The sequence below is a fragment of the Penicillium concentricum genome, assembly GCF_028827145.1.
Source record: "Penicillium concentricum strain IBT 3081 chromosome Unknown utg000006l_segment0_segment0, whole genome shotgun sequence".
NCBI classification, from domain to species: domain Eukaryota; kingdom Fungi; phylum Ascomycota; class Eurotiomycetes; order Eurotiales; family Aspergillaceae; genus Penicillium; species Penicillium concentricum.
The window spans coordinates 208,621-232,657 of NW_026622759.1; the positions used below are offsets into that span (position 1 = coordinate 208,621).

Here is a 24,037-nt window from a genome sequence, read left to right on the forward strand (position 1 = left end):
TAGAATCGTCATGCAGGAGTAAATCTAATTTAGTAGGTCACACGAACTTGTTCCTCCTCCCCCCCTCCCTCAGTGTCGATCCATCCACTTTAGAGGCGACTATGTGCATGATTCTAGGTCTCCCGTATTGGGAACGCTAGATGACTGGTAACTATTCAATCATCTCTCAGTTTAAATCCAACGCTCCTGTTAAATAGCTTCCATCCATAGGCAATAAAATGGGATTGAATGGGATATTTTAGCTCCAATAAATATCAGAACACCCTTTGTGTGGAGTATGAAGGTTTGGCGAAGTGTCCCAGGTAACCATAGATAGTTTCTTAAACCTCATTTCAGGTTTTTGATCCGCATAACTCATCATCTTCGTGACTGATGCAATGTTGTAGTCCGGGAGATATTAACAGGACCAATAGCACTTTTCTGTAGATGGCGACCAACACTAGAGACGTGTGTGGCAACTTAAAGTGCCCTGCAGCTAGCCAGACCAAGTCTTCTGGTGCAAAGAAGAAATGCCCCAAATCAAGCTGCTGTTCTAGGTATATATAAGGCCAGATTTTCTGTACATGACAGGAAAATAGCCAAAAGAAACAACTAGACCCACAAGCATCACATCTTTTGAAGAGCGAGAACTCAGTCTTTCAACATGGATCCCGTTGCACGAAATCTCTCGAGTGATATAGAGTACTCCTCTGAAGCATTTATCGCAACTCTATTACACGGGAAACCAGAGCATCAACACTTGGATGTGTTGACCGATCTTCTGACAAGAGTTTCCGATGTCGATGAGCGTGTTGCTTCATCTATTAGTGCCGCTTGGCAGTGGATATGTCAGAATGATCTTTGGTCTACAAGGTACGAGAGCCTCAGCGACTACCGGAGGGCCATCGGATATACGGAGACTGTACGACCGATTGTACAGCGGCATAAAAAGTCGGAGCTAGCGAAACGATCAAGTACCCAAACAATATTTCGGTACTGGCAAGTTCCATTCGACGAGGCTCTTCCGCCAAATACTCGTCCCTTAACTTGGAGCAAACATTTGCTTTCATTGATAGCCTGTTTGAGCAAGCACCGAAATCATTTAGACTCACTCTCGCTCCTGGACGAAAGCATGAAAAATAGGCCAGAACGTGGACGTAATAAGAACCGACTCATGGCAAGTGATGTTCAACGTGCATTAGAGACTTTAGGGATACCTCAGGCACGATTGGCAGTACGGGGATGTAAGTCATGATGTTCGCTTTTCAAGTTGAATTCCTAAGAAGGCTAACGGCATTTCAAGCAAAAAAACTCCGAATTTCCTCAAGTTCGGCTCAAAGCACAGGCGCCCATAATCGCACTGAGGTTGACCCTTTATCTTCTACCATTCAATCAGAAGTGTTGTCCCGCCCAAATACACTGTCTCAAGGGATGTTGTCGTTAGACCCCTCGTCTCCACAGGGGCTACAAACCAACACAAACCAAAATGAGTGGCAGTGCTGTGGATGTATTCCTATATGCTTGCCCCTGATCGCCCTAATCTCCACCCCCCAGGCGAGGTTCGATAAGAGGCTTCTGACGGCATTAGTGGACTGGGCTTACACCATGTCGTGGGGTAGCTTTTGCTCAGAGCACCTCACACGCCTTGCGCGGTTTATTTCCGGAGCAGACTCGCGGGGTCGAACTAGAGCTGATACAATTCAGAAGTTGGAGAGTTTCTGCTCGCGTGAATGCTACAGTTCCATTAGTACGGCAATTCCCCCTCTATGACCGATACGTGTGTTCTTCAATGTTGATCTGCTAATGTACCGTTACTACTAGGCGATCGTCCCTCCATCTCCACTCCCAACCTTTGTTCAAATACGGAGCTCCTATGTCGCTATACTGGGTCTGCTGATGCGTGGTGGCGTTGGCAAAGGGATGGATTTCTCCACGTACCTGGATTCTTTTCCTACATGGAAGAGCTTGGTGTGTTCAAACGGGCCCGAAGGTACCTTGACAGAAGCGGTACCAAGAAAGATTACAATTTGACACTCAGTCGAAATGCGATCTACAGCATGATATCCCAAATGATACAACGGGATCCAGCTTATTATGCTGTTTTAGTCGCATGCAGACCGGATCAACATTGGAACCTCATTCATCGCCCAGGCCAACATCAACAAAGGACAGTGTTTCAAAACGACGATGTTGGGTTCGGTGTCCCAATTGACTGTATTAAATCACTGGTCCAAGGAGAAGGTACAAGCGATATCCAGAGTACTGTCATCCTCCCGACCTGTGATACTGCACAAAAGATCCGACTGGTCCCAGGATTTCATCGCCAATTAAACTCATGGCTGCAGAGCTCACTGGAATTGAAGTATGGAAATGCATACAAGGTATTTGGTGAAGCTCGAGACATTGTGGTACAGCCAGGTGATTTGGTTATCTGTCTTCCGCAAATTCTCCGTTGGCCAACGACCTTTTCTTCCTCAAATTTTCTGAACCTGTCACAGATTGGACCGGACAGCAGATTCTCTACAATCACCGAAAGACTCGGTGCGATGTATGCTACAAATAGTTCAACCCAGGCCTGGCAGCTGCCAGAACCGCACTTTCACGATGCTGAAAGAACAGGGGATGAATATCATGCGGCGAAAGTGTGCCTTACTGAGGACACTTGGTACAGTGCCTCCAGTGCCATAGGCCAGGCATTGACAGGTGATCTTGATTGGGGTAGCGACAGAGCGAGCGAAGAAAGGGATTGTGTGCTCGGCTCCCATGGAGCAACAGCAGTTGAACTTGTCGCTAAATCGCGAGGGCAGTTGGCAAAGCACTTTCACAAGCTCTGTGATTCAATTGAGCAAGGCTCAGAAATAGACACTGGTATGAAGGAGTCTTCCCAGTTTACAGCAAAAACACGTACTGACGTTGATGTAAGATTGCGGAATGGACATGTGGAAGGAACGAGACGATGCACCAGAGTCTTTCCAAGATCAACATGAATATCTTGAGACCCCAGAGTCTTTCATCAATCCTTTAATGTCAACCTCACCAACATGGAACAATCCTTCTCTGGATGATATGGTGGCAGACTTGGACGATAATTTTTCTCAACAGCCGATGTCTTTTAATTTGCCTTGAGATGGGATAGCCAATTAGATATCAGAGTATATGTCTTTCCTTTTTTTGGTTTCAGGTGACCAAGACCAAAGGGAATGTCAATTTGGGGAAATATGGATGTATATATACTTTGTACATACAGTCGTCATTGTCAAGTTCAACAAAGCTTTCTCTCGGAAGCATAATAAAGGCTGGAAGACTAACCGGTGGCATTTTACATTGTGTGAGGAAGACTGCGTCTGTTTCTTTGACGATGATACAGTCTAATGGTGCCATCTCATACTTCGCACTCTCCTTAACCTAGATGGCACAGCTCGAACTTGGGCTCAAGAGCTTCTCTGTCCGTTAAACCCACGGAAAGGATATTCAATACGAGCATAAAGATCATATGAGGAGGAGATTTAGATCTAAAAATAATCATTTCCTGGTAAAAGTCGATTCACAAAAGCTTCCAAGTTTCACTTTCGGGTCTGTCGGACGGTAAATCTGATGGGTCCACTATCAAACCGATTTTCCGCTGACCATCTTCAAAGAATCCGTCCAAAGCTGATTGGCCAGTTCTTCATTGAGAGCATGTTCTGCATAACCAGCAATTTCAGGGACATGGTCATACTCCCGATCATCAGGATACAGGCCTGCTGCCTCGCAGTTTTCCAGATACACACCTCCTTTTCTCTCGAATTCCTTACCAATGGCCGCTAATACAATATTGCATACTAAATAATGTACAAAATCCAATCTTTCTCTCTTGACGTCTATAAACATGTTTGCTCATTTCCGTTTTAGGCAGCAATGCATATCAGCACATGAATCCGAATAATTAAGGGTAACATGCATTTCACACGGGAACTGTGTGAAGGATTTGAGAAGGTCGTCTATCTGTACACGTCTGGCCAGGCGAATTACTATATGACAGCGATGGAAGACACAGGGACCCTAGCGGCCCTCCTGCGGGCCGCGATGCAGAAATGCGTGGATTTCTCTCGTATCATTCTTATGCGAGGCCACTCAAACTTTGATAGGAGTTAATCCCTTATTGAGGCTGCCTCCTTGGCCTTCATTTATGACTATGGTGGATTCACCCTAGCGTGCCAGAATCTTTACGGCACGCTAGGGTGAATCCACCTTACCTCGCCGGAATTATTGTTATCGAAGGTATCCTCCATGGCTGGACCACCCAGTTTGAAAGGGGTATAGAAGCAACTAACTATGTCGGCGATATATTTCGTTCGCTCAAAGGAACGCCGGACTGTGGACCAGAGGCTGGACTCCGTTAGTACAAGTGAAAATATTATACCCAACACGTTAGCTCGGAAGGCTACAGTCAGTGGCCATCTGCTGCACCCCGTTTCCAGAAGGGATGATCGTTCTTGCTGTAGATAGCCAACTGTGTATGTCACGATTTTTAGATATAACACTAGTCTGTTCATAAAAAGAGTATGTTGTATATTCTACCTATGGACCACTAAATCACATGGTCCATCCCGAGACATCTTAAAAAGGTAAAGCCGAAAGTCATTGCTACGCTCTGTTCATCTCTGCTCCGCAAAGCTAGATCTAGCACGGAGATTTGCACCGTAGAAATAGAGGATAAACATGCCGATCTTGGGTATAAGTTAGTAGGGTAAATACACCATCATATCCGGATTGTGACATAGGTGGAACTAAGAAGAGACTTACAATCCCTAGGATGCTCAATCCGGCTAGCAAAGTAACACCTTTGTCAATACCAAGCTCAATGAACATGGATCGGGAGAATAGGATGAACGCAAACGCGACAGTAGATCGTGTTGTATCATTGCCGGCAAACAGCGAAGCTGAATACTTCGGATATGCAAGGGGCAGGTAGATCACTACGCATTGAAACACAATGAATACCGATCCTGAGTATATGACAACACCGAGTGCGCTGACAGCCCAGTGGATTTTTCCATTGGCAGTCCAGGCTAAATGAAATGAAAGTCAGTCTCGGGTTTCTAACACCAAACACGAAGCTTGAAACCGCCTACCAAAAATTAGAAGTCCAACGGGTGGCCCCAGTGAAGCGAATAGAGCAGGCCCCAGGCGGTGCTCATGTGCACGTTGGCCCTTGGCCTTTAGATCAGGCATGAGGCGGGTATAAACATAGAAGATATACACAGTCGCTGCGAGCGCACAACCAATAATGATTGAGATAAAAATTAGCGAAACATCCCGAGCATCCAGCCCGTACTTATTCGGAAAAACCAATGGGAATGCTTCAAAGAAGGAGTAATAGATTCCATACACCAGGGAGGTATAGAAATTGGCGAATAGAACGGCTGGGTCTTTCATCATTATCTCGGCAGGTTTGATCAGGCAATCAAGGAGCATTTTGTCAAATGCTTGGCTATTGTGTGCAATCTCCGATCGCGACAAAAATTTCGAGTTTCCAGTAACTCTGCGTAGTCGCCCTGCACGGCGGAGAAGGATATTGTCGGCCGATGTCTCTGGAAGACAGATAACCATAAGAACAAGGATGGGTGTACTCATCCAAAGAATTTCCCACATCGCCCACCGCCACCTAGCACCGTAATCAGTCACTGGTGTGATTCACGCAACATCTATTGGAAGACTTACCCCTTTTCAGCGACCGAAAAGGCCGACAAAAGCGGCCCAAGAGCTGGTCCACCATACGCCGCAGCTACCCAACTAGTTAATCCCAGTGGTAGGTAAATATCCGAGTACTATCATCCAACATCTGGTCAGCTCTAACAAAAGAAGAAATACCGCCTATTCCCGTAAGAGGCACTTTTTGCACGAACCATATCTGTCATTGAGGCACCACCACTTGCCAGACAGGGACTGCCGAAAAAGCCCTGGAGCAGTCGAAGAACCATGAGTCCGGCGTAGTTGTCTACCAAAGCGGTTGGAACACACAACACAACAAATATGGTGAGGGAGGTAATATATGGGATATTGCGGCCATATAATGGAACTTCACTCAAGGGTGAGAAGAGCAATGGACCGAGGCCATCTGCAAGAACCGAGGCCTCAGAACTTATCGCGTACAAAGTGTAAGAAGAACGTACAGCCCAATACATATAATGCCAAGCCCAATGAAGCCTTTGTTTGACTGACTTGGAAATATTCCATTATTTGACTGTTGGATAATTAGCTGCCATGGCGGAAGGCATGTTTCTGTTTCGCAAGCTTACGATTCAGCTGGCACGTAGATTGATGAGCCACAATATATGGCGAAAGTGTAAAAACTATCAAGAGTTAGACAAACCTTCGACTGTGTGAAAATCGAGGTAGAATATGAGGTGATGTGTACCATATCTGAAAAGTAACAAATCTTTTCTTCCATGACGACCAATTTCTCGGGTTTGATGGATCGTCTGGTCCGTACCAGTCAACTATATAGTTTGCATCATTTTCTTCGTATGGTCCGTCGTATGAAGTCGCTGTTGGAGCTATGGCAGAGTCACCTCCAAGACTTTGCTTAGATTCAATCTGGTGTCTTGTCTCATCTGGACTCGATGGAACAAATCCAGGCTTTTCTTCTGGATAAAGTAGAATCCTATTCCCTGTAATCGCGCGTAAAAGCTGACCCAGGGGTGACTCGCGTATCAACTCCATATCTCGCTCTTGCTTGAAAGTACATAGAATAATTGGGAGACGGCTCACCGAAGACGGCCAGCTATCCACTTAAATTCAACTTGACGATCGCTCTAGCACACGTCATACTATAGCAAATGGCGAGAATAGAGGGTGCACAATGTAACCAACTGTCCCCTTGCATTCTTTGCAATACTCACAGACCTGCAAGTCATCAAGTGCCAGGTACTATATAAGATGTTGATCTTTCAGATCGACCAATAGCAACATATTGTGTGACCACAGATGAGCACGACATGCGCGTATACCTAGTAAATCATTGAATCAGCTAGCTCGTGCATATATTTTACTATTTTCTTCTTGGGGCCAGATAGTTTTCAGTCCTCTATGTCGAACTGATGAAAGAACCTTGGAAGGTGTGTAGGTTGAATTGTAGACGATGATTGGCTCGGCAACATGAAATATTGCCGCATCGGCAAAATTCCAATTTTATTCCTCCCAGCTCCGTTTTCCCATCTGATTCAAATCAATATGAAGTCGTCAAAGATCTCGAACGATGCAGTCAGAAAACAGAAAAAAAGTCCATCGCGTAAGTCCCGGAGAACCCAACCTCCGAGTCTACCCGCTAACATAATAAGATGCCGGAGATGCCACACGCACAAAATAAAATGCACTGGTGGCCAGCCATGTCTCAAATGTCGTCAGGCTGATTGTCCTACCGAATGCCACTATATCAATCGAGATCGTCAAGTTAAAGTGCACGAGAGGTATGCTCCACCAAGCTTGGCTTACTCTAGTGCAAGGCTAAATATTCGACCAGTTATCTTGAGGACCTGGCTGCAGAGAACCAGCGCTTGCGTGATCAATTATCCCAGTCACCTAGATTCCTTACGCCGAGGGAACATCAAGCCCACGATGAAGGTGTTTAAAATTTCTTTTGCTTTCTGGTGACTTCGACTTATACTCTTATCTAGATGTACCCGAACCAGACGCAGATACACATGTTCGGAATCCAATGCTCGGTGAACGGGCATGGTTCCTACCATATGACCCTTCATTACCACCCATCCACGTCTGTGAAGCAGCATGCACGGCATTCGCCACCAGGCTCCGAAAAGTTCTTACCAAGAGCGAGACCACTTCTCACATGCCACGGACGCAATATACGACAGAGGCTACGTTGATGAAAATACGCAATCCCGCAATCGAATGGCCGAGCCTACCCCAGGCTCGGCTTTTGCTTCAGATAGTGTTCAGTCAGGTGACGCGGGTGTATCATTTGGTTCTTCGCAAGTCGACCATTGACCAGCTCGAAGATGCCTATCACAATGGCAACTTCGACGATCCCGTATTGACGTGTAAATTCTTTGCCCTCTTCGCTTTAGGAGAGGTATACTCGGCGCGATCCACCCCGAGCCTTGAATGCAACGTCCCCGGCGTGGCTTATTATGTCAATGCGATCACGATGATACCCATCTTGCCGGAACGACCAAGTCTGGCACATATTGAAACTCTTTTACTTTTAGTAAGATACTCACCATATTTATCGGACGTGACTTATTTACTCACGATTGCAGTCACTATATTCGTTTTTCTTGAACCGACGCCATTCGGCATTTCTGTTGGTCGGCAGCGCTATGCGACTAGGCTTGACGGTGGGTCTAAATCACAATATCCCAGAAAGCAAGTGCCCAGACCCCGTGGAGCGTCAGCATCGGACCAGACTATGGTGGGCAATCTATGTATTCGACCGAATGTACGGCTCGAAAGTCGGCTGGCCGATTCAAATTTCCGACGCCGACATCTACGTTGAAATGCCATCGAAGGTGCCGGGTGACATCCACGACGATCATACCTCTGACACTGAATATCTCATCGCCAGTATTGAGTTGGCCAAGATCACAGGTCAAGTCATTGACCATGTGTACAGCCGAAAGAAGTTCCCAGAGTCTTTCTTGCAGCGGGAGCAAAAGTTACTCATCTCTCTTAAGGAGTGGTGCGGTGCTCTTCCCCCGCAGATTCGCCTCAACCGCGACGGCCCCGTTCCGAAGAATGTTGTCTCGCTCCATCTTCAATTCAACCAGGTAGGTTGAGAGTCAAGCCATGAAATCATTGTCAGCTAATCAAATGCAGTGTATAATGCTAGCCAGTCGGCCGATCCTGCTTCACACACTCATCCAAGCTACCTCTTCAGAGACCATTGAAGAGGGTAGTGCCCAGCCAAACATTCGCCAGACCCTGAAAACTCTTAGCGATGCGTGTATTCACGCGGCAAGACATACCCACTCGCTGATCGTGGAAGAATGGACCAACGGATCACTCCCGATCTTTGGATATTTCTATGCTCACTATCTGTTCTCTTCGGCACTGATAATGGTCATTTCCAGCCTAGTATACCCCGAGAATAGCAATGACTTTGCGTTATTCGAGGCAGCTTTCGAAATACTCCGGGCGATGAGCAACCATGGGAATCTTGCTGCGACGGAATTTTATGATAATTTGGAATGCGTGAAGCAGTGCTTGGATGAGCTGAGAGGGTCAGAAGGCGGCAGTTTTCAGAGTGATATATCTCGTGTTGCAGAGACCTCGAATGACTCACTTGTTGTGGTCGCCCCGACCCAACTGGGACTCTTTGGGAATAGCACTTTCTCTGGTATTCCTGAATCTACCCTACTGAAAAACCCTGCAAACGACATGGCTTTTCTAGGAGAGAGCATGGAAGAGTTCCTGGCTCAGCCAGATCTTGATTTCGACTTGCTCGACCCCTCTCTTACTGATGCTGTATACTCATGGCCAAACCTTTCTTTGTGGACCACATGAAAGGGTGTTCTTACAATATAATAATAAATTCGCAAAAACGCCCTGAATACAGGATGTTGGAACATATAGGAATAAGTGTCGTAGCTGTCGTATTCCACCGTCATCACGAATATCCGATACTATGTAGGTATGCACACCGAAGGTGCACTCTCTACAGTAGGACTAAATGCCATGGAAAATACAGAAATTTCAACATGATAGAACGCAGACAGGGATCTACATAACTAGAAGCGATAGGTGTAAAAGTAATTATGTAGAACATGCACGAAGATAAATTGGGGGTGTTCTAGATGATGATCTGCGGAAATTATCTCTGGGATTCCACGGCGACCTGCAGGTGTGCATATGCAGCCAGACCTGATTCCAAGATTCAGCGTGCACTCCCTTCGTCCCACCTAAAACCACACGGTATACTGCATGAGGTCGATACCCTACTTCTCAACAGGGTCAATTTGTCAGTGACTGGGCTGCAACAACTTCCCCCATTCCATTTCTAGTGCTATGATCTCGGGGATGGGCCATATGAATATGGCACTCCACAAGATTATTTCTTTTCCAATGCTATTCATAAACTGTGTCTGCCATCTCTAGTGTGGCCATCTCTAGTGTGGCTTAGTGTCACGTTTGCCTTCTTTTCTGCTCAATGTTCCAACGACTTATAGATTTTCAAGACCGAGACTCGCAAACTTTGCGGCTTTGCTAAGCCAGAATTGACTCATGAGCTCGACACTAATCTTAGAATGTTCTGCTTGATATAGATTGAGATAATGGGATTTGGTCAGCTTTTCGAAGTTCATGAAGGCCCCAGTTACCATGTATGCTTTTTGCCGAGGCTGACCATTTCAAGTGGTACTAAAGTATACCTTGTCGACGTCGGCTATGGAGGACCTCGAATGGGGTTTTTATAGATGCGCTAGCAGGAAGCTCTAGTATCGCGTGTAACGGTCCACTGCGGCGAATACTAGATTTGACCCATAGAAGCTTTCTAAGCGAGTAGCATCTTGATATTGATTGCAGTCGAGGTTCAACAGAAGGCTTGGGTCTGGCAATTGTGGCCTAAGTTACATAAGGAGTAAAGCAGTCGATAGTTACAGAGTGGATACCTTAGTGGCGATGCCGGTGATATACTACCTAATACTTGCCGTTTTCCTTGTCCAAACAATGATGCCATATTCCCCATAGATCTAATTTCTGTCTTCCCCGATCAAGTCTCTCCCGGATTAACCCGAGATATGTTTCTGTAGCTCTGAGAAAGACAGACAATATAGAAACACTCTTTATATATGAAGAGCAACAATTTGATACAGACTATTAGAACAAAATCAAAAATAATATTCTTTTTTTTTTTTTACTGTCGGGCTCTTCTGCCTAAAGCTCAGGGAGAATGAAGGCAATAGTTATTTTACTAGACAAGTCAATATATGAACGAATCAAAGGATGTCATTAATTCAGATCTTCGGTAATTTGCTGATTGGATATGGCGCCACATCAGGCTTCATAGTCATGCAACGGTATGTGAGTCACGAGTACAGTCACACATAGTCAAGATAGAAATATGAAACATTCTCTTAATTATGTGAATAGGTTATGTTAATATGTTAATATGTTGATAACTATATTAATCTAATTGTTCTTTGTTTACTTCTCAACTTTTCATAGTTCAAAGTGCTTTCCTCCCCGCAGTGGGTCATGTGTGCCTGACCGCTCTTCATTTCTCTCCCAACTTCGAAGCTACTTTGAATGCATCTTGCATGCACTTCTCGCATTCATGGCTTCGGATATTCACTGGGGTACTTTGATCAATTCAGACAAGAGCCCAGCCCCACTGCTTGAACAGCTATGTCTGGGGATCGCGCAGTTGATGGTAAGTTCTAGACCCGTATACGTGGAGACCATACTGACAGCTCTAAAGTCCTCCTTCGATTCCAACGGTACTACTGATATTACTCCCGAGAGACTCGCTACCTTTTACCGCAAAGTTGGCGGAAATTACGATCCTTTATTCCTGGAAACCAAGGCACAGGCCCTATCATTCATCTACCAGTCACTAGGATGCTTCCATAGTCTCCAACCCTCAGCCAATCCTTATGAACCCCCATCGATTCCCTCGTTACTTCCAAATGGCTTCGTGCGGTGGCAGACAATACAACTGTTAATGGACCCAGATGAGCACTCGGTGTATTTGCAAAATGCGGTCAACCTCTGGGATATTGCAGACGCAAATGGCGAGCTTTTTCCAAAGACGATTCCTCGGGACGCGTTCCCTTCCGAGCCCGACCCAGAAATGCTGGAATGGCATGAAGGCGTGAGTCGGCGATTGGAGCGTGACTATTTAAAAAGACACACGAAACGGGCTTCGCCCCCAGACTTTGGGACATATCATTACCATTTTAGTGGCAAGGATCCTCTACCCGACGAAGATGATTACTTCTCCCGTCCACGCCGGGCGGCATCAAAGCGCCACAGCCATGTGGAACCCGATCGACCCAGCGAGCCTCGCCATCACCGCCGACACCACAGCGGAGAATATCCCGCCTTTGCTGCACGCAGGCCGGGAACAAATCGACCAGGCTTCTCAACCCCCAGAGTTTCATCCCCTCCCCCATGGGGAGAGCGAGAGCGTCCACCCCGGTCAAGCGGACGAGACCAAGCTGGTCGACACGATCATTCATCAAACCCCGGGACAGGTGAGGCTCCAGGCGTCTCTGATGTGTCTTCAGATGAGTCTGCACGCCACAAGGACCGTGCGAAACCAAATAGGCAAGAGCGACGTCATCTGTCACCACCTTCCAGCAGTAATGCCAGACGCCATTCCCACGAAGCTTACACCCGCAGACCATTCCGAGATCTGTCACCCACGAGTCCTACCCGCCAGCGCCGCGGGCAAGAAAGCTATCCTTCACGATCTAGTAAATCTGAACCTTCGCCAAAAGTTCACCCAAGAGAACACCCAAGGGATCATCCGAGAGATCGGGATCATCCCAGAGATTACCCAAAGGAAAATCCAAAAGACCGTTCTCGAACACGCGCAGCGGGTGTGAAATTCCACGAATTTATATTTGGCGACGCCCCTGCTCCAGCTGCTCCAGAGCCACCTTTCTACAGATCATCAACTCCCCCTCCACCAAGAGCGGTACCGAGACATCTGGGATCTTACGCCGCAGATGACATGAGAAGGGGAAGCTACAGCGGTGGCAGTACGGGTAATAGTCGACCTAGTAGCGGGGGAAGCGGGTCTGAGCGGCAGCGATCGTACAGCAGCGCTGGATTCCACCCCCGCTCAACTGGATGGGCGAGCCCGAGGAGTTCCGCTGCAAAGCGATATACCCCGGCGACTGTGCCCGAAGATGACGGCTACGTTCCCTCGCGAAGGGTCCCAATTTACGAATAATTTTCACGTGCTAGCTGATTTAACGAATTCCTTTCTGTCATATTTTCCCGTCATTTTGAGCATATGAGCATTTTCTTTTCATTGGCTCTGCCTCTCTATTTAACCATGTCTCCGACACGTTCCTTTGGCTCATCTTTATCACGGCAGACCTAGCATTCCACTCTTTCTTTCTGGTGGTACTCTTTATCTGGCGTTTTATTCCTTCTGGATTTGAAGTTTCTTTACACAAATGATAATCACCATTCGAACAAATATCGAATGAACAAGCTCAAATATTGGAGCACACGAATACAAGCTCAAAGTTGCGACGCGTAGATCCCATGGTCGTTAAGACACAGTCTTGTACATGATACAAAGGGTGATAGTTCCAATGTGATATGAGCTATACCGGCTCAGCAAGTGTGCATTGTAACCATTTAATCAATAGAAAAGCAGAATTCAACATGAATTTAATCCGACAACGCGGCCCTCTGGAAGGTAAACCCATACTCACGTACTACAGGACAAATATCCTTGTCCCTGAAATTCACCGTAGTAGACGGCGGCATCCCCAGAAGCGTCATATTACGCTCCGATGCATACTGCTCAATAACAAGCCCTCTCGCAGCACGTTCAAGCAAGGAATTCGAACCAACCTCCCCACCAAATATCGAAAGAGTACTTGCATACGCGGGACCACGGGCTTTCAAGAACTCCAAATCCGGATTTGGGTTTCGCTCACGGAAGAAAGCCCCAAATACATCATGGATAAGCTGCGAGTGAAGAATATCCCGATCATCGTAGTACGGGCGCACATCTTCGGTCTTCATATTCAGTGTACCCCACGCGAGCAAGTTCTCCGAGGTATGACAGGAAGCGTTGTATACATTATTCGGATAACAGATATCCGGCATATGTGATGTCTGCGCATGACCATCTGCTATTTGGATTTCGTATAGAGATGGGAATGCGGAATTGGAATTATCGAGAAGATAACCCTGTGGACAAACCCACTGGCTGTGCGTCAAGGCATCGGAAACAGCGTTGAGGACAGCATTGCGGTCCGAGTTATTGGCATTATAAGTGTCAGATGATATCACTTTCTGCGCGAGGGTGTCGCCGAGTGTGACATTAAGCAAGGTAGCAAGTGGGCCCTTAATCAAGCTGAAAATGTCCATGTAGAGGCCTGCCTCGTCGCGGACAGTGGTGAACATGGTCGGGACGTGGATGGGGAGCTTGTTGTTGGCTAGAAGGGTGTTGAATTGATCATCAATCACGCCAGATCCGGTGTCGTCTACCATCGGCATGAATGGCTCAGCTGCGGATCTCAGTGCTGTGCTATGGTGGAAGTGATTTGCGATGCTGGATGAGAAGGTCTTTGCAGCTGTCTCAAAAGCGGTTGAGTTATCGAGATACATTGAAGCCGGGACGGAACGAAGGCACCTCAGGAGACCGGCTTCGGAAGCGTTTCCGTCGCAGCCAACTGCCTTCCCGACTTCCGGGGCAATGTATTTAGAGTAGAGAGCGCGGGGAAACCACGGGAGGTCAAAATTTGCGGATTGCACCAGCGCGCCCGACAAAAGACCCTTCGCTGCGGTGGAAGAGAGTAGAGCTACCACGCTTTGACCACCAGAAGACTGTCCGAAGACAGTAACATGCGAGGGATCACCCCCCAGGGCAGAGATGTGCTTTTGTACCCATTGCAAGGCCATAATCTGGTCTTGAATACCGTAGCTCCCAGTTGTCAGGTTTCCCGTCGACAGAAAGCCCAATGCTCCGAGCCGATAGTTGAGCGTGACGACGACCACATCGCTGCGGCTGGCGAAGTTTCCCCCATCATAGTCAACCATGGCTGCGGTGCCTCTCGTGAATGAACCCCCGTATATATAAACAGCCACGGGGCGGAGCGCGGTGTTTGTGGTGATGTTATGAGGCAGAAAGGGAGTGAAGACGTTCAAATAGAGACAGTTCTCGGACATTCCACCGATAGGCAAAGTGCTCAGGCTCGAAGTGGACTGGATACATGAGTCTGCCATACTAGTCGCATCGATATTCTTCGATCCTGTGTAGGGTCGCGGTGGGGCAAAGCGCAAATCATCGATTGGGGGACTTGCAAAGGGTACGCCGAGGAAGCGGAAGGATCGAGCATCTCGATATCCGGTCAAGGTATAATCGTCAGATGTTACGGTCAGCTTTGTGGTTTCCCTTGCGGCATTGTCGAGATCAGTTGTTTTCGGAGGGGTTGAGGTACAGAGGGCTGGTAGCTCCTCTTTGCATGATTTCTGTACGACCTTTCGATGGGAGATCGAGAGAGCAAAACAGCCCTTTCCATCTTCTTGTTCTGTCGATAACCATAAGTGATCATTGGCTCCTAGCTCGTTTGTAAAGGCGAGATAGTCCAGTTCATAATCAAGTTCGGTGTGAGTGGTGTTTCGCCTCCAAGACCACGGGAACAGCTTCTCGCCAAGCGCAGTGCATTTTGCAGCGGCATCAACGTAGGTCGAGTGATCGTGTGCTAAAACGGCCGAAGTTCCATTGTTCTGAGGGCCAAGGTTGTTGTAGTGCAATACCCGGAGACCGCCAAGGGATGCAACAAGGGGGTGGCGTTCAGCCAAGCACTGGCTGGACAGCAAACACACCAACACGAAATTGGAAATCATTTGAAATGGGGTTCTAACGAACTAGCCTGGAGAGTGTTTGTAAATCAAACCTATTTCATACGGGGGTAGAGAATTACAACTTGAATATCGTAAACTGCATGCGTTATAATAATTTGTGGAATTTCCGGATTTCAACAAACTCGGTGAGAATCGAGGCAAATTGAAGCGGGATGGAGTGACCCTGTGCACCATAGTACTTGATTTGGGTATTCTTAGGTAGATCGCATTGTGACGTTGAAATTTGTAAGTGCCCATTAATAGTCCTCTATACTGACAATATATCATCGCCTATATTTGAGAAGGTGAATAGATCTTGCATTAAGTAAGAAGCCACCTTCAAATTCCAGTGATTGCCCGGAAAATCCCATCCTTGTACTGTTCAATTGTGTACTCCATGACTCGACGAAGAGTTCTCAAAAGAGACATGGTATGTTTCACACTCGTGGTACGAGCGTCTAGGTCAGATAAAGGACCCCAGATGCGCTGTAGCAAAAAGGAGTTAGCCATTGTAACCAAGTCACCAAAATATATTACCTACTACTTCTTTCAAGACACCAGATCCTTCGACTGCGATTGCAATATAGAATTTCCAGTCTTCCCCAACAGCAGTACATCCAACACTCTAATGGTAGGTCTACAATAGCCCCCTCCAGCAGTGGCAGTGCTACCTTATTCACCCAAGAACCCTCACTACGTAGTTCGGTAGCACATTGGCACGAGGCATTCGAGATTTTCCGAGCAACATCTTCATTCTCACCGAGCTCAGAATCTTGTGTTAGAGTAGCAAGTAGCTGACTTGCGGCGAGGCTTCGCGGATCGGCAGATTCATGTGCATAGATAACTCGGGGATTGGCGGCAGTTCAGCTTTCACGCGTGACGGACTCGATAAACGGGATCGGCCACCCCGACTAGCCGCGGAACTTGAAGAGGTCAGAGAGACAATGTCGTCAGGTAGGCGGACGGAAACAGTGGATGCTGTTTCAGAGACTGTTCGGTAGGGTCTCTTAGGCGGATCTGACTGCGACGTTGGATTCTCAGCGTCAGACACCGACCTCTTGCGTTTGTGCTGAGATGCTAGAGCTGAAGCAGGCCTCGTTAGGTTGCCCACCGGTTCCTCGAGCCGTTCGGTATTAGGCGGGGTTTTGGACACGCTCCTCGCAACTTCTTCGACCCAAGACAAGATGGCGGGGTTTTGCCCAGCAGACATCAGGGTGAATTGCATGCAACATGTTATGCCGCAGAGTTGACCTTATTTTTCGCTCGCCGGAGGAGTCGCGATAAGTGACAAGATAAGTTCTTTGCAGTATCCTCTAACGAATTGGTCCCGATGTTGTTGTTGTTAGGGCAACCACTGATGATAATGATGGATCACATAGTGTCCCAATCGACTCCATACTCCACACTCCACACTTTCTCTGTTAGCTGGTTATAGAGTAGGGCTCAGATAGCTCTTGTTTGTTCACATGAGATGCTAAGAGTAGGTGAAATACGAGGTCCTCCGACCTGACAATATATCTCTGGCAACGAACCGGTTTGGACACCCGTTCGGGAAATATATTACTAAACCCCACCAAGGCAACCAGTCAATAACAAAGATTGAATACGGCCCAATGGATTAATGATACTGTATAGTAAATATTTAATCCCACTAAAAGACACACACTTTGAATCTAAGACTTCATAAATTAAACCACGTTCTAGCACCTCGTACTAGATAATAAGCTATATCCAAGTAGTACGGGGGACAATATATGCCACTTTCCGATGGAGAATGGTATCTTTCACATTTTGTCGATCAGAGATCCCACTAGCAAATTGTTGTGAATTCAGCATCTACAGAATTAGATGTTCAACGTAGCGCTGGTTATTATACTCCGTGGAGAGTATTGAGTAGAATGGGCCAATGAGCATTTAATCCTTACTTTGGTGGGCAACGGGAATTTGACAGCAAATTGACTGTTTATCCGGTCGTTTCTTGTATTTGGTAAGGCTATATAAGTTGAATGCATTTCATTGATCATTTTGATATTCTTTTTTATTGAAGTCCCTCGTGTTCATCCTTAAGATATATTTCAGAATGTCGCAAAATTACGGCTCCGAATATACCGGCTCCACGCTTATTGCCCACGGCTTCAAGTTCTACAACTGGCCAGGAGCTGGCGAGCAGGCCGCAGAGCATTTCGGCCTCTCCCACGCCGTGATCACTCCCGCAAATGCTCGCCGCGTATTGATCGGAGGTCAACTTGGAATTCGAGATGACGGTTCTATCCCCACAGACCCGGCCGAGGAAGCGGAGATCGCCTTTGAACATGTTGAGCGTGCTCTCAAGGCTGCTGGGTTCGGAGCTGATGCTTGGGAACATGTCTATAAGGTTTGATATATCAAATGAGAAAGTGAAACGTAACTAATCCATATCTTCAATAGATTAATAGCTACGAGGTTGCAGCAGAGGGACTTGGGGAAGGTATTGGGAAAGCAGCTCGAAAGTACTTGAAGAAGACGCGCCCGGCATGGACTGGTGTGAATGTGGCCTCTCTCGTGATGCCAGGCCTTCATTTAGAGATTGAAGTTGAGGCTTATCTCCCAAACTGATCCATACCCGAGTTATCAATTTGCAATGCAATTCGTCAAACACATGCACTTTCTCAGACTCTGTAAAATAGGATTATTTGGAAATGTTGCTTCAATATGTGGTTTTCTAGACTCATAGAACTGGAATAGTTTGGACGTTTCAAATACTAATAAGGCTCTATTTATTTTCCCAAAGTCAAGCATATTCCACCAATCAGCATGTTAGCTCAGGGGAAGAGCGCCGGGCTCATAACCCGGAGGTACGTTTCACCGCAACCAATTTCCCAATTGAACATCCAACTAACTCACAATAGGACCCTGGATCGAAACCAGGACATGCTATGTCTATCTTTTTTTCTTTTTTCTTTTTCCTTTTTTTTACCCTTTCTACCTTTAAACCTATGATTATTTTGCCTTTGAATATGTCTTGGATTCGCAAGTCTAATACTTTTGATATCGAAAGTATAATTTGTATGAGTTCATCAACCTCATGACCTCATTGACTCGGATACCCTGACATTGCAACCTTCTCTCAGGCTTACTTCTTTCCCAGATCATCATACTGATGTAACCTATGAGCCCTTCTAATTTATAAAGTAGAGCCGTATAACTATCTGTCCATCAGCAAAAGGAGCAGATTAGTTTCATACTATTTTGCGAATTCGAAAACCAAAAACAAAATGACAGACACTAGTGGCCAGCACCACCTTCACAAGTGAGACATCCATCCTATCATAACTACTGCATGCCGCTCACATTCTAAAGGGTCGGCAATTGGATGCCAGCAGACCACAAAGCCCACAAAGAATGGTTGGGAGGAATAATCCGAAAGGTGGACGAGAGCGAGGAGAAAACCCTCCACCCAGTCCTAGAGGAATTCAAACACCTCATTGAAACAAACACCCGCGTATACATGCTCTTGACGGCCATGTTCAAGGAAGTTCCACGGAAGAAGCCATACGTGCATGATCCAACAGGCAACCCCGAAATCCGTGACTATTCCCATTTCCTGCATGTTCTCAATCACCTCCTCACCACTGCACCTACGTGGACCGACAAGGCACACCGTGTCGGTCTAGTCGGTCTGCCTATCAATGCCGTCCTCGACTGGCCCATGGGTACACCCAGTGGGTATGCAGCCTTCCTAGATCCCGAGATCAATGCCATGATCAAGAAGGTCTTGAATGTGTGGGGCGAGTTCTTGCGCTCTCCCGCTTCTGCCGATGTCCTGAATGATACCTCTCACGGATGGTTCGGTGCGACTGGCACTCGGGATCTCACAGCTGCTGCTAAGGTTGGTCCGATGGCTGCGACAGATCTGCAATTCCATGATCTCTTCGAATGTGACCCGTCTGCGCCGAACCACGGATACAAGTCGTGGGATGACTTCTTCACCCGCCGCGTCAAAGAGGGAATCCGTCCCGTCGAAGACCCCGAGGATGGAAAGGTTATCGCTAACGCCTGCGAGTCGAAACCGTTCAGGGTTACGCACCATGCCCACGCCCGTGACAGGTTCTGGGTCAAGGGTCAGCCCTACTCTGTGCTCGACATGCTGGATCATAATGATCTCGCGCCGCAGTTTGTTGGAGGCACTGTGTACCAGGCCTTCTTGAGTGCGCTGAGCTATCACCGCTGGCATTCGCCTGTTACTGGCAAGGTTGTCAAGGCTTATGTTGTTGACGGTACATACTACTCTGAGCCACTGTTTGAAGGTGTTGGGTACCCGGGTATGTCGCAGAAGGAGATTGACATGGCGGGCCAGGTTACTTCACAGGGATATATTACTTCAGTTGCGACCCGGGCACTTATCTTCATTGAAGCAGATGAGCCAGCCATTGGCTTGGTGGCGTTTATTGGAGTTGGTATGGCAGAGGTTTCCACTTGCGATATCACTGTCAAGGAGGGGGATCGAGTGAAGAAGGGAGATGAACTTGGTATGTTCCACTTTGGTGGATCGACACATTGTCTTCTTTTCCGGAAGGGTGTCAATGTTTCTGGGCTCCCAGAGCCTGGAATGGCAGAGAACAAGCCTGTTCGAAGCAAACTGGCAGTTGTCTCGTGAGGAACGAGATGTGCATCCTCAAATCGCCCCTTCAGAGGTTAAAAGTTGGCTTGGCGAATGAAAGAGCCTTTGGCTTAGATTGTACACATTCTGGTATATTTTGTTCTATCTATGGTACCTACTACATACGATGAGATGTTGTTAAATGACAGTCTCCTAATAATGGGATAAAAAAAGTCTTGATCAACTCCCTCCCATCACCCCGTCTCAATGCCACTACCTACACCTATACCGAAGTAATTCAAATACAGCACGAGAAACTCCCCTGTACGCTTTGAAAGACGCCAAGAATGAGCCGTTCACACTCGCCGAGACTCGCTGTGGGGTCTTAGCAGAGATCTCGATCGTGGTTTGCCATCTTCCAGAGTTCCAACGCGCCTTGGATCCTAGTGAGGGATATGTAGTTGGCAAGGTAAAGGCTTTAGTAAATGTAATCACCGAGAATTGAGAGACCAATTCAAAACTAAATTCATGAGCATTAAAACGGATGCCCGGCCCTACTACGCATGGCCGGGTATACGTAGAGACTGTTTCGTAGTATGATTTATACAAGGATGGAGAAAGTTGCAGCAGATTATGCTCGCTGCATAAATGTTGCTGCCATTATATCAGACATATAGCATGACGTGGGTGGTAAAGGGAACGAGCCTCGACAATATGGCCGGGTCAGCCGGTAGACGCGAAGCCAGTGGAAACGAAATCAATCTTATTGCAATTCCTTGTCCCCATGGCATACAAATCGGAATCAAACGGCGGAGTAAACTGACTCGCGGACCCCAGAACCTTTGAGCAGGGTTGTGATGGTGCTAGACTGTTAAGGAAGGTCATAAACCAGCGGTCCAGGCACAGAATGTCATTGGAAATGATACCAATTTATATGGAGCCCGAGGATTAACCAGCTAATCACATCATCGGGATCAACTTCGGGGGAAAATATGGGTTCCGCAATCGGACTCACCGAGAAGTCCACAGAGTGATAGTTCCCGAGTGGGTCAAACCCGAAGCTTAGTATGTAGTTCATATACGAATATAAACAGTTCTCACTTCAATGGTAAGTTGAGTTACGGGTAAAAATACCTCAAAACAAGTTGTCATGGTTTCCTTCAAATATCTCGCTCTATATCTCGGCATAGGCATTCCGAGTGGGAGACGGCATGCCGACCAAATGTGGAACCTCTCGCCAATGAGATCAACCCGGCTCGGGAGGTTATTCGGACCATCGTCGGCGATACATTCAAAGTTTAAGTGCCCGAAACTTGAATACCTTGGTTACGGGTGTGTAGAATTATACATGCGGTCTAAGTGTACCCCAGACGTTGAAGCACGAGGATGGACAAAGGAGAATAGGATATCAGGAGCGGCGCTTGGATAAAACGTTACAGGACTTGTCCCAGTGATAAGTGATATTGACGGTAGTTATATCCACCATAGGAAGACGAAAAAGTCTCAGGCACTAGGAGTTTTCACCTAGCTTCCGCCATATCCACTTACTTGGTATTCCAACTCAGTCATTGATCAACAGATTCTTCCTTGGTTCCATGCTAGCAGGATGATCAATCATCAGCAATTCTCCTCCCCCACCCTCCGTATAATCCCGCAGCCCCAGTTCTCGTGAAATGCTGGAGTCCGGAGCGTGACGTATAGTGAGTGGATTTGGTGAGCAGAACGCTTAAAGGCCATAACGCCCATTCTGATTATTTTCTCCTGGACAGATTTTCCGACCTTCACTCTCCACGCCTTTTTATAATGAAGGCCACCAAAAATGCTCAGCCGGTATCGGCTTCCCATAATGAGAACGTCACCTCACTTCACACTACCCTAGTCAACGAGGCACGTACGCCAAAAGGTTTAATCGTCGGAGGAAAATACCGGGACGAACTTTCAGAAGAGCACACCCAGCACTACGACAGCAGCTTGTTGCAAGAGGTAGACGTCGATATTCCCCTTACAGCCACAAAGCCTAAGCAGCACGATGGCCAAGACTTCATCGTCCTTGACTTCGTCGATGGAGATAAGGAGAACCCATTCAACTGGAGTTCAGGCCGAAAGGCCTTCATCAGCACTCTTCTTTGCCTTATGACACTTTTCATCGGTCTCGCCACGACAGCATACAGTTCTGGAATTTCACGCATGGCAGCGGACCTAGGAACATCAGAGGAAATTGGAAAACTGGGTCTATTCACCTTCAACTTTACATGTGCACTTGCTCCCCTGTTCCTCGCTCCATTCTGTGAGCTGGCCGGTCGACGAGTTATCTACGTCGGTGCCTACGTCTGCTTCTGTCTTATGTTCATCGGCCTCGCGCTAGGCAAGAACATTGCCACGATCCTGGTCTGTCGTGCCCTGCTTGGTCTTTTTGGTTGTGTTGGCACAATTCTCGTTGGTGGCACTTTTGGAGATATGTACACACCGGAGCACCGCGCTATCCCTATGGCCTGCTTCGCCTTCATAGCCATCCTCGGTACAGTTGGTGCACCAATCTACGCCGGTTTCATCGACCAGGCCCTCGGCTGGCGCTGGCTTGAGGGGATCCAGGGTTTGGCAAATATCCCCCTTGGTATCGTCATTGCAATTTGCCTACCCGAGACTCGCGGCAGTGTGTGCCTTAGCAAGCGTGCGAAGAAAATTCGCCAATCTACCGGCGACGACCGTTTCGTCACCCACAATGATATCGAAGCCCCTGGCCTTAAACACATGTTGCACAACTCTTCTGTCAAGGCTGTAAAAATGCTCTTCACCGAGCCCGTCGTCTTTGCCTTTGGTCTCTGGATTAGTTTTGCCTGGTTCCTCACATTCCTCTTCTTGTCCGTCATCCCAATCACCTTCCAAGAAAAGCGCGGCTGGAACGAAGGAGTCTCGGGTCTTCCCTACATATCCCTCTGCCTCGGAACCACCATCGGCTTCGGTCTCAACTTCCTCCAAATCCGAAAATACAAATCCCTCACCTCCGACCCGAACATTGAGATCGCACCCGAAGCTCGGTTGTATGGTGCCCTGTGCGGAGCTGTCTGGCTGCCGATTGGTTTATTCGTCTACAGCTTCACCCAGTACGAGGGTCTCCCTGGATCGGTCCAGTCATCGGACTGGCCCTCATCACTATCGGTATCTTCTTCATCTTCGAGTCGTGCTACAGCTACACGGCTGATTGCTACGGAGAACACTCTTCCTCTGCGATTGCCGGTCAGGGTTTCATGCGAAACACACTCGGTGCTGTCTCGCCACTCTTTGCCTCCCAGTTCTTCCACAACATGGGTAGTCAGTACGCTGGATTGTTACTGGCAATGGTGGCTACTGTGTTGACATTTATTCCGTTCATTTTGTTCAAGTTTGGTCCTGCACTACGCGCACGCTCTAGACTTGCCTCTGCTACTGTCAATGGCACTAACTAAGCGTTCACTATTTATTTTGCGATTTAGCATATCATGATACTTTGAATTAGAGAATTGTATTTAGAATAGAGACTAAAACTTTGACCACTCCATGCATTTCAAGATAAGAAACGAAGGCCTTCATTATGAGGTATGAGCAAAGCTTCAAAACAGACCTAAATCCCTATAGAATTTCTCGAGGGTGTGTAGATGTGATAAGTGCAACAGCACACCGGGCTATTTTCTAGCCATTTTCGTTTCTTTCGTTTCCCAGAAGGCATATGAGGGAGTGAAAACGTAGAACCGACTGTTCCAGGCAAAGCAGAAAGCAAGAAGGTTACAAGGTAACCACGGAGACAGTGATAGTGGCTCTTCTTACCTGTATTACGTATTATCCAAGCGCTCCGTTCTTCATATCCTTCCGATCACCCTCACTTATTCAGACCCTAGTACGTCTGTGCCCTCTGTATGACTGCCTTCCATAACGTCTAACTTTTATTATTTCAACCTCTGGCCTACACAT

General features: G+C 47.2%; 9 protein-coding genes across 9 annotated transcripts; 6 read left to right on the forward strand and 3 right to left on the reverse strand.

The window, feature by feature from the left end:
* Positions 1 to 643: 643 nt before the first annotated feature.
* Positions 644 to 3,105, forward strand: N7517_010256 (uncharacterized protein; the record flags this gene model as incomplete). Its single annotated transcript, XM_056727979.1, has 4 exons — positions 644 to 1,223; positions 1,283 to 1,726; positions 1,801 to 2,847; positions 2,903 to 3,105. 4 exons carry the CDS (start codon positions 644 to 646, stop codon positions 3,103 to 3,105), a joined length of 2,274 nt encoding a protein of 757 aa, XP_056573794.1.
* A 1,511-nt stretch (positions 3,106 to 4,616) lies between these two features.
* Positions 4,617 to 6,696, reverse strand: N7517_010257 (MFS transporter; the record flags this gene model as incomplete). The annotated part of the gene is made up of 8 exons (XM_056727980.1): positions 4,617 to 4,688; positions 4,765 to 5,030; positions 5,094 to 5,626; positions 5,683 to 5,789; positions 5,868 to 6,079; positions 6,135 to 6,205; positions 6,261 to 6,314; positions 6,335 to 6,696. Coding segments are annotated over 8 exons (1,677 nt in total), but the record flags the coding sequence as incomplete, so codon positions are not given.
* Positions 6,697 to 7,194: 498 nt separating this feature from the next.
* N7517_010258 (uncharacterized protein) lies at positions 7,195 to 9,483 on the forward strand (the record flags this gene model as incomplete). The annotated part of the gene is made up of 5 exons (XM_056727981.1): positions 7,195 to 7,430; positions 7,484 to 7,584; positions 7,638 to 8,188; positions 8,241 to 8,747; positions 8,797 to 9,483. The coding sequence occupies 5 exons, from the start codon at positions 7,195 to 7,197 to the stop codon at positions 9,481 to 9,483; spliced, it is 2,082 nt and encodes a 693-aa protein (XP_056573796.1).
* A 1,768-nt stretch (positions 9,484 to 11,251) lies between these two features.
* On the forward strand, positions 11,252 to 12,874 carry N7517_010259 (uncharacterized protein; the record flags this gene model as incomplete). Its single annotated transcript, XM_056727982.1, has 2 exons — positions 11,252 to 11,347; positions 11,396 to 12,874. The coding sequence occupies 2 exons, from the start codon at positions 11,252 to 11,254 to the stop codon at positions 12,872 to 12,874; spliced, it is 1,575 nt and encodes a 524-aa protein (XP_056573797.1).
* Positions 12,875 to 13,323: 449 nt separating this feature from the next.
* On the reverse strand, positions 13,324 to 15,513 carry N7517_010260 (putative cholinesterase; the record flags this gene model as incomplete). The annotated part of the gene is made up of 1 exon (XM_056727983.1): positions 13,324 to 15,513. The coding sequence occupies one exon, from the start codon at positions 15,511 to 15,513 to the stop codon at positions 13,324 to 13,326; it is 2,190 nt and encodes a 729-aa protein (XP_056573798.1).
* Positions 15,514 to 16,288: 775 nt separating this feature from the next.
* N7517_010261 (uncharacterized protein) lies at positions 16,289 to 16,735 on the reverse strand (the record flags this gene model as incomplete). The annotated part of the gene is made up of 1 exon (XM_056727984.1): positions 16,289 to 16,735. The coding sequence occupies one exon, from the start codon at positions 16,733 to 16,735 to the stop codon at positions 16,289 to 16,291; it is 447 nt and encodes a 148-aa protein (XP_056573799.1).
* An 855-nt stretch (positions 16,736 to 17,590) lies between these two features.
* On the forward strand, positions 17,591 to 18,105 carry N7517_010262 (uncharacterized protein; the record flags this gene model as incomplete). The annotated part of the gene is made up of 2 exons (XM_056727985.1): positions 17,591 to 17,884; positions 17,938 to 18,105. 2 exons carry the CDS (start codon positions 17,591 to 17,593, stop codon positions 18,103 to 18,105), a joined length of 462 nt encoding a protein of 153 aa, XP_056573800.1.
* A 659-nt stretch (positions 18,106 to 18,764) lies between these two features.
* On the forward strand, positions 18,765 to 20,146 carry N7517_010263 (uncharacterized protein; the record flags this gene model as incomplete). The annotated part of the gene is made up of 2 exons (XM_056727986.1): positions 18,765 to 18,799; positions 18,850 to 20,146. 2 exons carry the CDS (start codon positions 18,765 to 18,767, stop codon positions 20,144 to 20,146), a joined length of 1,332 nt encoding a protein of 443 aa, XP_056573801.1.
* Positions 20,147 to 21,892: 1,746 nt separating this feature from the next.
* Positions 21,893 to 23,535, forward strand: N7517_010264 (Major facilitator superfamily domain general substrate transporter; the record flags this gene model as incomplete). The annotated part of the gene is made up of 2 exons (XM_056727987.1): positions 21,893 to 23,168; positions 23,195 to 23,535. The coding sequence occupies 2 exons, from the start codon at positions 21,893 to 21,895 to the stop codon at positions 23,533 to 23,535; spliced, it is 1,617 nt and encodes a 538-aa protein (XP_056573802.1).
* Positions 23,536 to 24,037: the final 502 nt, after the last annotated feature.